This window comes from Eulemur rufifrons, chromosome 8 (assembly GCF_041146395.1).
Source record: "Eulemur rufifrons isolate Redbay chromosome 8, OSU_ERuf_1, whole genome shotgun sequence".
NCBI classification, from domain to species: Eukaryota; Metazoa; Chordata; class Mammalia; order Primates; family Lemuridae; genus Eulemur; species Eulemur rufifrons.
The window spans coordinates 14,828,487-14,842,036 of NC_090990.1; the positions used below are offsets into that span (position 1 = coordinate 14,828,487).

The following is a 13,550-nucleotide window of genomic DNA, read 5'->3' on the forward strand; positions in this document are numbered from 1 at the left end:
GGGTCAGACAGAGCTGGCCAAGGGTAGGTTGAGGAGCAGGGAGCACCCACCCACCCCAGCCGGAGAGCAAGGGGCCCCTCACAGCCACCTCCTATCAGCCTGAAGCTAACGACTTCAGTGTGTCTCTCCTTTAAGCTCAAATATTTCTGAAATGCACACTGCTCATTCACACGTAGCCGGAGGGGCCGTCGGGCCTCCCCAGCTTGTACAATCAGGGCCTCCTGATTGCTTTCTTCTGTGCAGTCTCCAGGAAGGAGAGGGGGTGTGGGCACAGTAGGGCGAGGACCAAAGTCACTCCCGTGGCCCAGATCCCTCTTTTCCCACTAAGGAAGGCTCTCTGGGCTGGTGGCCGCATTGCCAGCTTTTGCCTGGATGCTAAGAATCTATGTAGCCTCACTTTCCTCATCTATCCACTGGGATTTTTTTCTAAATGGGCACTAAGAGCCATCAGGGCCGGGGAATTAGACATTTCACTAGGGCTGGGCTGGGAGGGCCCAGGGGCAAGTGAAACGGCAGAGTCGGCAGGGTCGGGGGCAGGTGGCACCAGCAAGGCTGGCAGGGATGTGGCAGATGGCTGCCAGCAGAGGAGCGCGGAGAGCGGCAGACCTTTAACGGCAGCCCCCGCGAACCTCTCCAGGCACAACTCTCAGCTCCCACCTCTTCCAGCCCACCCTCGCCCGCCACTCGACTCCCACAAACCACGCGCCCGCTCAGCTCACCTCCCTGCCTTGGCCTCTGCCGTGCCCTCTGCCCAGCACGCCCTCCCACCCAGCGTCACCTGACTCCCTTCAGGCCTCCATTCAAGGGTCACTTCCTCCAGGAAGCACCCCTAAATTCGCCATTTTCTCCCCCTCCTTCCATACCCAGTTCCTAAAACCCACAATACACTGTGCACATTCCCGTTGTGGTCTTTGTCACAGCATGTGGTGATTAATTATCTGTATACAGTGACAACAGCTTCCCCTGCACGAGGGATTGTCATTGTCACAATGGGGATAGGGATGGGGACATTTCCAGCACTTCAGAGGCAGCTCGATGGAGCCCAGCGGCCCTGAAGTGTGGGATGTGAAATGATGTTTGGTAGTTTGCAGATGAACATTTTTAATTGTCATAGTCTGTGTTTATTTTCCTTCTTTTTATGGCAAGCGATATTGGTTTTCCATTTATAATAATGATTACTTTTTTCCTCCTTAAAATGCACTTAAGAAAAAAAGAGTCTGTTGGAAAAAAAAATAGTAACAAAATAATGGTGCAGGCTGTGGGTGGAAATGGCTGAAGTCATAAATGTTGTCTGCATGAAAGGCCTGAGCCCGGGCAGCCCTGATGGCGCAGAACACTAGCGTGTCAAGCCCTACAGATGGCGGAGGGTGCCTACTCTGTGCCAAGCCCTGTATAGGGTTTTGGGGGCCCTAGAACCAGGACCCAGTACCCACCATTGAGGGGACCACGGGCCTTTGAAAGAGGACAGCAAACAGGGGCAGTCACCACCCACGATATCTGCAAGTGCTGAGACATCTTGAGACACCAGTGGCTGCAGAGCTCTGGGGCGGTGTGGATTCAGGAGGACTTCCTAGAGGAGGTGACCTGAGTTGAGACTTCACAGATAAGGAGCATTAGGGCAGGCAAAGAAGGTGTAGAGGGGAGGAGGTCAGAAGGAACAGGAGGACGTGAGAAGTGCAGGGGTGAGACAGAGCACTGCACCTTCTGCGCAACTAGAGTGCAGCATGCGAATGGAGTAGATGTGTGACCCCAGGCAGGTTCCTGAGCCTTTGGAAGCCTCAGTTTTCCCATCTGTGAAATGGGACAGTACCAAGTACCTCTGAGAATGTTAGGGAGAGTTTCTGGTCTCGAACAGGGTCTCAGTGGACATGAGTTCTCCCCCTTTGTGGATTTTGGGATTAGCGAGGAGATGTCTGGGGTATGATGGGGAGGAGGAAGGAAGTGCTATGGTGGAAATAGGGTTTGGCTTCCTGAACCCATCGACGTTCAGGGCAAGAACTATTAACCAGATTCCCCAGGAGTTGGACTTTCGTGCTTGGTTTGAGAGGAAACTCGGGGCATCCCAGGAAAGCAGTGTCAGAGGGACGGGGAAGGGCTCCTCGGAGGCTGTGGCCATCAAGCGAGGGGCTGATGTTTGTCAGATGTTGGCAGGCGCGGTCTGGGGCGTGAGGGAAGCCAGGCAGACTAAGCTGCAGCCTCCTGGGCCCGCCTTCCCTCTCAGGGGCCACCTAATGAGCCCTAAGGAGGAAGTGTGTGCGCAGGCACCGGGCTGGCCAAAAAGCACCGCACTCCGTCTAAAAATAGTACTTGCCACTTAGTGGCCGTCTGCTGTGTGCTGGGCCTCAAGCTAATGCATTTCCCCTCTCTTTTATTCCTCACGTCCACACTTGGAAGGTATTTTGGCCACTTTCTAGGGGAGGAAACTGAGGCTCAGAAAGGTCCAAAGTTACCAGGCAAGGAAGTGACAGAACCAGTATTATTAACAGAATCCAGTTCTCCCCAGCCTCCAGACCCCAAGTTTCTCTGCTCTGCTTACCTGCCTTTCGTGCAGAGGCAGAGGGAGGCGTCAACATTGAAAAGCAGGTCTGGGCACCGTGGCTCACACCTGTAATCCCAGCACTTCAGGAGGCTGAGGCAGGAGGATTGCTTGAGGCCAGGAGTTGGAGACCAGCCTGGGCAACATAGCAAGACCCTATCTCCACACACACAAAACCTGAAAAGCAAAAAGCCAAGAGGAGGTTGAGGGGAGAGCAGCACCCATGTGCTGCCTCCTGCCAGCCCAGTGACAGCTTTCACAGAGCCAGGCTTCCAGGCAAAGCCAGGACTGGCACGGGAGATGGGAACAAAGAAGGTACCTGCCATCCCACCTGCTCCCTAGGGAACATCCCACTCCCTCTTAGTCCATTCCTGTCTGTGAGACAACTGGCTCATTTACTTCCAGTCCTGCTGAGATCCTCCCCCAGCATGTTTTGGGCCAGGAGTGATGGAAGGCACAAGGTGGGCATTGGAACCCCCTGGCCTCAGCTTCTTAGGAGCCCAGGGTTTGAGCCTCAGCTTTTAGTGTGTGACTTTTGGCAAGTCATTTGCCCTCCCTGGGCCTGAGTTTCCATCGTACGATGAGGATGTCCGTTCCCAGCCCCTCCTTCTCCGAGCTGTGGAATCCTCTAGTGCTTAGCCTGCAGGTCAGCCCAGAAATCCAGCCAAGAGGTGGGGCCACCTGCTTGGCGGGCTGGCCTACCCCGCCCGACCCTTTCTCGTCCCAAGCAGAGTCTCTCCTCTCCCTTGTTCGACACAGCTCCCAGCAGCTGTTCCTCTGGCCCAGGCAGAGAGCCCGGCTTGGCGCGTCTCTGGCTGAGGCCGATGAGAGAAAACAGGTTAAAAGTTCAGCCCTTGTTCTCTCCAGGAAGAAAAATCTGTAGCATTCGGAGTGTGAAAAGGAACCCTTTTTTCAGCTCCAAAGCAGCATAATAGAACTTCCCTCCAATTTGCCATCAAAAAGATGCCCTTGGCACTGGCTCCACCGTCCCTGGCACCCCCACCTCACATTCCCTCCCGGCACCGGCCCCCAGTGTGGAAGGACACAGTGACCACAAACACAAGCCACAGGCCCTCATGGAGATGCTTCTGCACCCTCTCTTGTTAGCTCATGGGTCTCACTGGGGTCACCTCTGTCCAAATGCTTCCCCCTGACCCCACCCTCCATCCCCACCACCCCCATCATAGTTCAAGCCCTCATTATGTACTATTTGGACCTTCCCAGTGGCCTGGACACTGGGTACACTGCCCCCAATCTCCTGGCCCCAGTTCATCCAGCCCAGACCATCAAACTAATTGTTTGAAGTGCCTAGAAGTTTATAGGGTAGGAGACAGGACCTACCTGCCCTTCCCACTCTGCCACCAACTCCTATGTGATCTTTAGGAAGTCTCTTCCCCTCCCTGTGCTTCAGTTACCCTGTCCCCAAAATGAGGCAGTCGGGCTGGACCAGGGCAGCATCTCAGATGGTCGGTATTCGTTTCCTGGAACGCTGTGGTGAGAAGCATTGTGTGGCTGCAGAGTGTGGGGATCAATTAGTGATGCCTGCCCTGGGCACAGACCTGGCGCATAGCAGCAAGCTTGCCTCTCATCCACTCTCACTGAGTGGGGTGGTATGGAAGGTCCCACTGTGACCTTCTAGGTCTCTCTACCCACTCTCTCATAGCTATTTGCATTCACACCTCCTCTCCACTACCAGACTGCACGGCTCCATAGTAGGGTCTTGCTGCTCACGATTTTCTCTCTCAGAGTACCCAGCACCCAGCCTGATACATAATGGACATCAGGATGTATTTGTTGAATGACTTCTAGAAAAGGGTTAATTTAAATCCATTCAATGCATTGTAATTGGATTCGAAAAGTGTTTTGAAGCCCCAGTGGCAGGGAAGGGGTAGAAGGTGGGGTTCTTGAGCCTGACCGGGGGTGAATGGGGCTCTCTAGGGCCCTGGGGGGTCTCCTTCCTCCGAGGCCACGTGGCTCCTTCCCTCCAGCTGCTGGGAGGAGGGAAGTGGGCCCTGGCTGGTTCAGAGGCTGATCTGAGTCTCCTGGACCCCCAGAGGGCATGTGCCAACTGGCCCCCACCAGGCAGGGCGCTTGCCCTCAACACCCCTCCACCCCAGGGTCCTATTCAGGGGGCAGCGTTGGCTGAACCCTGAGGCCGGGTCCCCAGGGATGGCGACAAGATGGAGAACTCCAGGTTCCTGGAGAACGGGGCAGAGGAGGGGTAACTGAGGGGGCTCAACTGGGACAGGTTTTCAGAATTTGACACAAGCTGAAAAGCAAACAGAAACCCGAAGTTTGATGTAAAATATTTAGGGTTCAGAGTGGACCCTCTGAAACCCACCCAGCAGACCCCAGGTTTACCGGATGTGAGGCCCTCCCCCTCCTAGGTTAGGACGCAGGATTGGCTGGGGGGAGGGGCGTGACAATGACGGAAAGGCCGGAGTTCGCCTGGAGGGGCGGGGCCTGGAGGAATGGAAGCGGTTGATTGGCTAGGCTGTGGGAGTAGGCGGGATTATGGAATGAAGAGGTGGGGTCTAAAGGGAGGGCAGTCTGAAGAATTGGGACCCGACGACTGGGGCAATGGAAGTAGGCGGGGCTCTGTGAGGAAGGCCCTCGTGGGGTGGGGTCTTAGGGCAGGACAGAGTGATTGACAGCGCCCGGTAGGCAGGGCGGGGCGGTGACTCTCTGCTCTCCCCACAGAAACGCTAATGGACTCCACTACTGCGACGGCCGAGCTGGGCTGGATGGTGCATCCTCCGTCAGGGGTGAGTCAGTGGTCCCCAGACCCCTCGGGCTCTGCTGCAGGGCCTGAGTGCCCCCTCCCATTCCAGCCCCTTTTCCCCCTTCAGGGCCCAGAGCCAGGCCTGTCACCGCCCCACTCTCCCAATCCCCTACTGTCATGGAGCACCAGTCATGGTGACAGCACGCACGCATGCCGGATGCTCTCAGCCTTTATCCCATCAATCCTCAGGGCGAGGTGGGAAGCGGGTACTCACACTACCTCCATTTTACAGATGAGGAAAGTGAACTGTCATTTTCTGAGTACCCATTCTGTGTCAGATACTGTATTAAGCACCTTTACACACATCATCCCCAATCCTATAGAGAGGAATTACCTCTATTTTACAGAGGAGGAAACTGAGGCTCAGAGAAGTGTAGCCACCTGCCTGGGGCCCTATAGATAGTAAGTGATAGGGCTCAGGTTTGTATCCAGGGCTATGACCAAGTCCTCTCTGGGTCCCCATAACTCCAGGCTCCCCCTCCCTGGGCTCTTATCATCATATCATCATACTTCCTGGGTGGGGTGGTCTGAGCCCTTGTCTGTGCTGTGAGCTCCCTGAGAATGGAATCAGGCACGATTTGAGATTCCTCCTTCTCCCAACAACCAGCCCAGCACTTGCATACAGGCCGTGAGGTCAGACACTCCTGGAATTCTGTCTCAGCTCTGCCACTCGCCAACTGCGTGGTTTGGAGCCAGTTCCTTAATCTCTTTGGCCTTTAGTTCCCTCACCTATGAAATGGTGATGATGGCGTCTTCCTCACAGTGCTATTGCGAAGTTTGCCTGTAGTGTCTAACACTGGTATAGATTGGGCTCCCAATAAAGCGTAGCTGTGATAATTATCACCGTCATCACCATCATCATCATCCATTTGAATAATTCACTCCTCATCCCCCTGGTCTCTGGACTCCATAATCCGTCCCTTCCCTTCCCCCCACCCCAGCTCCTCCACTGGGATTCAGCTGCTGCTCCAGGGAGCTGCATCCCCCCCAGCCCCCCAGGCCTGCGCTCTCAATAGGCAGGGCCCCAGGGTCAGGCCTCTTTCTGTGGCTCTTTCTTGTCACCAATTTTCCATCTGCGAAGGCGGCTGGGCCCACAGCCCCACCCTGCCAGTAATGAGGCCAGGCTGGGCTGCAGGGCCCCGGTCGCAATTATTTGGGGTGTTTAGGCTGCAGGGCCTCCGCATGTTAATTAGAGAGAGGGGAGAAAGGCAGAGTGCTCTAATTAAGTGCTCTAATTAAGTTCTGAAGAAGAGCAGCGGTTGTAACAAGGGGCTGACTTTGTCACATGGTGCCACCAAAAAAATTTTTTTTAATGCAATGTAGGGAGCTTCAGCATCGCCATTGAAGAAGAGGCTGAGCCCACAAGCTCCAGCCCTGCCTTCCCCATGCACAACCCCCCATAGCATCCGACCCCCCCCCAGGCTGGCAGCCCCCATTCTGCCCGCACAACTCGGCCCAGAGAATCTGAGCAAGAAAAGGACAAAGAATACTCCCTTGAGGGTGACACCCTCCTATCACCTGCCACCCCTCACAGTCACATTTGGCAGTTGGAGAAATAGAGGCCCCGAGAGGAGAAGTGACTCACCCAAGGCTCCCATCAAGTTAGCAGAGCTGGGACTAGAACCCAGGATTCCCAGGGCGCTGTTGGGATCCTTGTGTTTTGAAGCAGCACAGGCAAGCGCATGAATGGTCTGTGGGTCTGTGTGAGCTGGGTCAAGTGACCTCACCTCTCTGGTCTCTACTCCCTCGTCTGTAAAATGGGGATAACCATACGTACCATCTCACGTGCTAATCATGACAAAGAAGTGAGATTCTGTTAGGGCACCCAGCCCCAGGCCTGGCATGGTGGGAGGGGGACTCTGCCATTGGACTCCTTTGCGTCTACCCCAGGTGAAGCCAACCCAACACCAAAGGGGACACAGAGGGCCAAGTGGACACAGGGGGCCTTCCCCAAAGGCCCAAGGGAAGGTTGGAGAGTGCCAAGAGCAGGCAGCCAGAGCGAGAGCCTGCTGCAGAGAAGACAAGGGAGGGTGCACGAGGAGGGCACAAGAGTGTGAACAAAGGCTCAGCAGTGGGAATGAGCTTGGCCTTGAGAGTCTGTGAGGGGATAACATGGGCTCTGCGTCCTTCCCATCCAAACTTTCCACCGTCTGGCCCAGCCCCCTCCAGCAGTGCGGCTTGGCAGCTCTCAGCTGGGTGTGTGAGAGCTCAGGCTGGGACCCCCTGAGGGTGCCTCGCACAGGCAGGGAGGGCGGGCAGTCTCCCTCCAGGTACCAGAGAGAGATCTCAGCTGCAGAAAGCCTCAGGGCAGAGCTGCTCTCCTGGGAAGGGCCCTGTCTTCCCCATCGCCCTAGGAGTTCAGTGGGGGTGCGGACTGCATTCCTCCATCAGACAGGGAGTTCCCAGAGGGCAGAAGTTCTGTCTCCCCCATCAGACTGGTAGCGCCCCAGCACAAGCTATGTCTACTTTCATCAGAAGGAGCTCCCTAAGGGCAAGGTGTTTTCCATTTTCCCTTCCAGGGGGGAACTTCTTGGGACCAGGTCCACATCTCCTTTATCAGATTAGTGAACCCTTGACAATAAGGCCACATCTTCTCTATTGACTAGGGGGATACCAAGAGCAGGGTGTATGCCTTTCCCATCAGATCAGGATGTTACCCTTATAGACTGGGGAACTCTTTAGGGCCAAGGCCACGTCTCCCCCATCAGATTGGGAATTCTCTGATGTCTTCATCCTCAGACCAGAGGATTCCCGGAGGCAGAGTCTGTGTCTTCCCCTCAGACAGGGCGTGTGCTGGGGCTGAGCCCTCACCTCCCCCACCTGATTAGCATTTCACCCACAGTGGGAAGAGGTGAGTGGCTACGATGAGAACATGAACACGATCCGCACGTACCAGGTGTGCAACGTGTTTGAGTCAAGCCAGAACAACTGGCTACGGACCAAGTTCATCCGGCGCCGTGGCGCCCACCGCATCCACGTGGAGATGAAGTTCTCGGTGCGGGACTGCAGCAGCATCCCCAGCGTGCCTGGCTCCTGCAAGGAGACCTTCAATCTGTATTACTATGAGGCTGACTTTGACTCCGCCACCAAGACCTTCCCCAACTGGATGGAGAATCCGTGGGTGAAGGTGGATACCATTGCAGCCGATGAGAGCTTCTCCCAGGTGGACCTGGGGGGCCGGGTCATGAAGATCAACACCGAGGTGCGCAGCTTTGGACCCGTGTCCCGCAGCGGCTTTTACCTGGCCTTCCAGGACTATGGCGGCTGCATGTCCCTCATCGCTGTGCGTGTCTTCTACCGCAAGTGCCCCCGCATCATCCAGAATGGCGCCATCTTCCAGGAGACACTGTCAGGGGCTGAGAGCACATCTCTAGTGGCTGCCCGGGGCAGCTGCATTGCCAATGCTGAAGAGGTGGACGTGCCCATCAAGCTCTACTGTAACGGGGACGGCGAGTGGCTGGTGCCCATCGGGCGCTGCATGTGCAAAGCGGGCTTTGAGGCCGTGGAGAATGGCACCGTCTGCCGAGGTAAGGGCCACAGCGGGGCAGATGCCCCTGCAAATGCATGGTGGTCTTGTCTGCAGAGTTGAGCCTGGTAGCCGGAGCTGAGGCTGCCAAGGGCAAAGCCCTGGAGCTGACCTTGAGGCACTCTGGGGCCAGGGTTTCCAAACCTGCAACCATTGTTCAGCTTCTTAGAGCAGCAGTACACAACCTTTTTGGCACCAGGGACCGGTTCCATGGAAGACAATTTTTCCATGGACTGGTGTGGAGGGGGATGGTTTCGGGATGACTCAAGCACATTATATTTATTGTGTACTTTATTTATATTGTTACATTATAATATATAATGAGATAATTATACAACTCACCATAATGCAAAATCTAATGCCGCCACTGATCTGACAGGAGGCGGAGCTCAGGTGGTGATGCGGGTGATGGGGAGTGGCAGGAGGCGGAGCTCAGGTGGTGATGCGAGTGATGGGGAGTGGCTGTAAATACAGATGAGGCTTTGAAGCTTCGCTCGCTCACCCGTCTCTCACCTACTGCTCTGCGGCCCGGTTCCTAACAGGCCATGGACCAGCACCAGTCCATGGCCCGCAGGTTGGGGACCGCAGTCTTAGGGGGTGGGACTTGGATAACGCTGAACGATGATCCATGCACATGGTGCAGGTGGTATGCCAGATGATTGGGGCTGGTATAGGATAAAGGTTTTTCATTTTAATAATTATATGATTATTAATCATGTCCAGTAGCATTTTTTCTTCACTTACAAAAGTGTTATGTTCCCTTTTTAAGAAAATGTATGTCATAATAAATAACATTTATAGGCCAGGCACAGTGGCTCATGCCTATAATCCCAGCACTTTGGTAGGCCAAGGTGGGAGGATCTCTTGAGGCCAGGAGTTGGCGGCCACCATGGGAAACATAGTGAGACCCCGTCTCTACAAAAAAAAAAATTTGAAAATTAGCCAGGCATTGTAGTACGCACCTGTAGTCCCAGCTACCCAGGAAGCTAAGGCAGGAGGATCATTTGAGCTCAGGAGTTTGAGGCTGCAGGGAGCTATGATCATGCCCTTGCATTCCAGCCTGGGCAACAGAGCGAGACCCCGTCTCTAAAAAATATATGTATGTTAATAAGTTAACATTTTTTGAGGTTTTACTCTATTAGTCAGTATAGGCTGGGCTCTGCTGAGGTGACAATAAAATATTTGTTTCTCAATATAATGCTACATGTCCATCATGGGTCTGCTTGGGACTCTTCCCTCTGGGAGCCGAGCAGAGGGAGGATCACCACTAGGAATGTTGCTATTGAAGCAGAAAGAAGCAAAGAGTGAGACAGACTGTATACTGGCTCTAAAGCTTCTACCTGGAATGGCCAAAGCAAGTCACATGGTTACTGCCAACTCCAAGAAATGGGGAAGTGCAGTTTTACTGGGAGCCGGGCCTCATGACTGGCACTTGGACAGTGTGCTGAGCACTTCTATGACTTAACTCACCTAATCCCCACAAGAACCCTGCGAGGGAAAGTGCTGTTTTATATGGAAGTTGAGGCTCAGAGAACTCTTGCAGAGAGTCAGCAAAGCATCTGGGATTCTCACCCAGGTAGTGTGGCTCCAAAGCTCACCCTCTGAACCACCATGCCCCATAGTTAATTTAAGGAAATATATTAAATAAACAGTAGTACAGCTGGTGTTTGAATATGGCAAAGAATCACGGAGGTGGTGTGTAAACATAAGAAGTTCATGAGAGGTGCCACGTGGTGGTATGAAGGCCGTGAAGGTAGACCTGGGTTCAAGTCTCAGCCCTGCCGTTACCAGCTGGATGACCTCGGCCAAGTGTAAAACCCTTTTCCATAGGGTCGTGTGAGTAGTCAAGAGCTATGGACATGTACAGTACTTATAATGGTTCCCCGTGCTCAGGCAGTGCTGTAGAAATTAACGAAATGAGGTGATGTATGCAAAGCCCAGCCTGTAGCAGGTCCTCAGCGTGAGCCGTGATGGTGGCAGTGGCACAGGGGATTTGAAACCTACGTGTGCTGCTTCCTCTTGCATTCCCCATTGGAATCAGAGGTTGAGGGCAGATGCTGGGGTGCCTCAATGCCAGGCTAAGAGGTTGGACTCTATTCCATGGCCCTGCAGAGCCAATGAGAGTTTAGCCTGGGGATGGTGATCCTCGCCTGATAAAATGCTTGTCACATCCACCATCTCTGTGGCTCCTTGCTCCAGCCCTTTACGACAAGCAAGGCAGCACTTTTAAAATCCCTGAGAGGAGGAACGGGGGTGCCAGAAGGCAGGGCCCTGTAGGGAAGCTGTTGCAAGGATCTCAAGAGAGGATGGCAGCCTGGACTGGGGCGTCCACAGCGCTGGAGGAGAACAGGGCTGTGATCTAGGGTTAGGGGGATGGGATGTGACAACAGGTCAGAAAGGGAGGAGGGGGAGGAGTCAGAGATAACAGGGAATTCCAGCTTGTAGGGAGGTGATGGTTCTGGGAAAAAAATGGGGAAATTGGGAAAAAGGGCTGGTTTCTCGGGGAAGATAACGACTTTGATTTTATATCCTGGAGTATGAAAGTGCACAGCCTTCAAAGATGGCAGTGGTGAGACAGGGTGTGGGGGACAGAACAAGCAAATGGGAAACCAGTCACTCGTTGTTGGTTGTTTATTCATGCATCACACTTTTACAGAGCTTGCTCTATGTCAGACTTTGTGCCAAGCATCGGGTACTGCAGAGAAAGATCGGCCTGTGGCCCTGCCTTCTGGAGCTCATGGTCCAGGGCAGGAGGCAGATGTGTAAATTAACAAAGGCGGCGATGTATTAGACTTGTTTCAATAGGAACTGCTCAGGCTACGGTGGGCACAGATGACAGAAGCCTTCACAGGTGGTGACATTGGAGCTGAGTCTTGGGAGAGGGCTGTGTTGGGTAGGTGGCCCAGGACTTCTGGAGGATGGATCTGCGTGAATAAAGGCCTGGGGACATGAATCAGCTTGGCCCATTAGGGAGGCAGGTTTGGTATGGCCGTGGCTAAAGGCACGAGGAGGGAGGTAGGAAGAACTGTCACTGGAGGGGTGCTCAAGTGAGGAGGTGTATTAGTTACCTATTGCTGCATAACAAATTACCCCATGACCTAGCAGTTTGAAACAATAAACACCTATTATCTCAAAGTTCCTGAGGGTCAGGAATCCAGGTGTGGCTTAGCTGTATGCCCTGGGCGCTAAGTCCCCCATGAGGTTGCAGTCAAGGTGTTGGCTGGGGCTGTGGTCTCACCTGCGGGGTTGGCAGGGGCAGGATCCGCTTCCAGGCTCACTCCAGGTTATCGGCAGGCCTCTGGCCCTCGCCACGTGGGCTTCTCACACGTGCAGCGACTTCCTCCAGAGTGAGAGAGCCAAGAGAGAACATGGGGAAGCACCCAAGACGGAAGCCACAGTCATTTTATAACCTGATTTCAGAAGTGATGTCTCATCACTTCTGCCATATTCACTTCATTAAAAGCAAGTCACCAAATTCAGCACACACCCCGGGGTGGGAATTACGCAGGGTAGGAGTTCCAGGAGGGGAGGTCACTGGGACCATCTCAGAGGTTGCCTGTCACAGGCAGGTTCTCAAAGTCAGAGCCTCTGGCTGCAAGTCGTGACAGTGTGAGGTGATGCTAAGCAGGACATGCCCAGCCCTGGCTCCCGTCCACTCCCATCTTCCCCAGGCCCTGATGGCCCAGGCCCTGCCCAGCCAGCGTGGGTGTGAATGGGGGCTGGTCGGGGTGTGATTGATGAGCTCAGGGAGCCCAGAAGGACACCAGCTGCTGCTGTGAGCTGTGCTGCAGCCACCCAGATGTGGGGCTGCTCCAGCCAAGCCCCACGAGCACGGGACAAGCCCCTGCCGGCCTGGGACATGCAGGAGTGGTGATTACAGCTCATATCTGAGTGGTCAGCCAGCCACTTTCTCATCCCCTGGCTTAGGGGTCCTCAGCCTGGACTGTGGGTCAGAATCACTTGGCAAGTTGGTTAAAATGTGGGCTCCTGGGTCTGGCTCAAACCTTTCCCCCAGGGCTGGTGGTGTGGGCAAGAATCAGCATTTTTAAACAAGCAGCCCTGATGATTCTGTAACGGGACCATTAGCTCAGATACGTGATGTGATAACTCACCCTTGGCTGGACCGAGCTGGGACCCAAGGCCAAAGGGATGACTGCAGCCCAGCCCAACACTACCCCAGGGAGCGTCTGTACTAAGTGGGGAGGACATTAGCAGAATCTCTAAGAGGGTGTGGTATGAAAAGATCCATTTAATATTGAGATACAATTTGATAGGAAAAAAATCCATCACTTTGTTTATATAAATTAGAGAAAATGAGGCTGGACAAAGTCTCCTCGGCAGATGGGGAGTGGGGAGTCCTCGGGGGGAGTGGCCACCATCCCAGGGGTGGGCGCTGATGGCACACAAAGGCTTGCTGTAAGTTCCTGATGCCATCAGTGGTTTACACAACTACAGGCTAAACCGACTCAATCTGACCAAGTTCCTCCGGTGCCCACTGTGTGCAGGGCACAGTGGGAGAGGGTAGGGGCCCGGGAAGCCAATCATTCACCACGCGTGTCTCGAGTACCTACTGTAAGCCAGGCACATACCAGTGGGGGAGAATTCAGAAATGAACAAGACGGACACGCTCATTTCCCTCCCAGAGTTTGTGGGTAGATGGGGGAGACAGAGGAAAAAGTTAATGAACAAGTAAATAAACTTGTTGC

The 13,550-nt window shown here is 54.2% G+C and overlaps 1 protein-coding gene across 1 annotated transcript in view; it reads left to right on the top strand.

Annotated features, from left to right (window-relative positions):
• Positions 1-5,241: 5,241 nt before the first annotated feature.
• EPHB2 (EPH receptor B2) overlaps positions 5,242-13,550 on the top strand; it is a 116,970-nt gene continuing 108,661 nt past the window's right edge. Inside the window, exons 1-2 of the mRNA XM_069477443.1 lie at positions 5,242-5,301; positions 8,161-8,845. Of these exons, the coding sequence (XP_069333544.1) occupies positions 5,245-5,301; positions 8,161-8,845 (742 nt within the window). The 5' untranslated portion in view covers positions 5,242-5,244. The remainder of the gene's footprint in view (positions 5,302-8,160; positions 8,846-13,550) is intronic.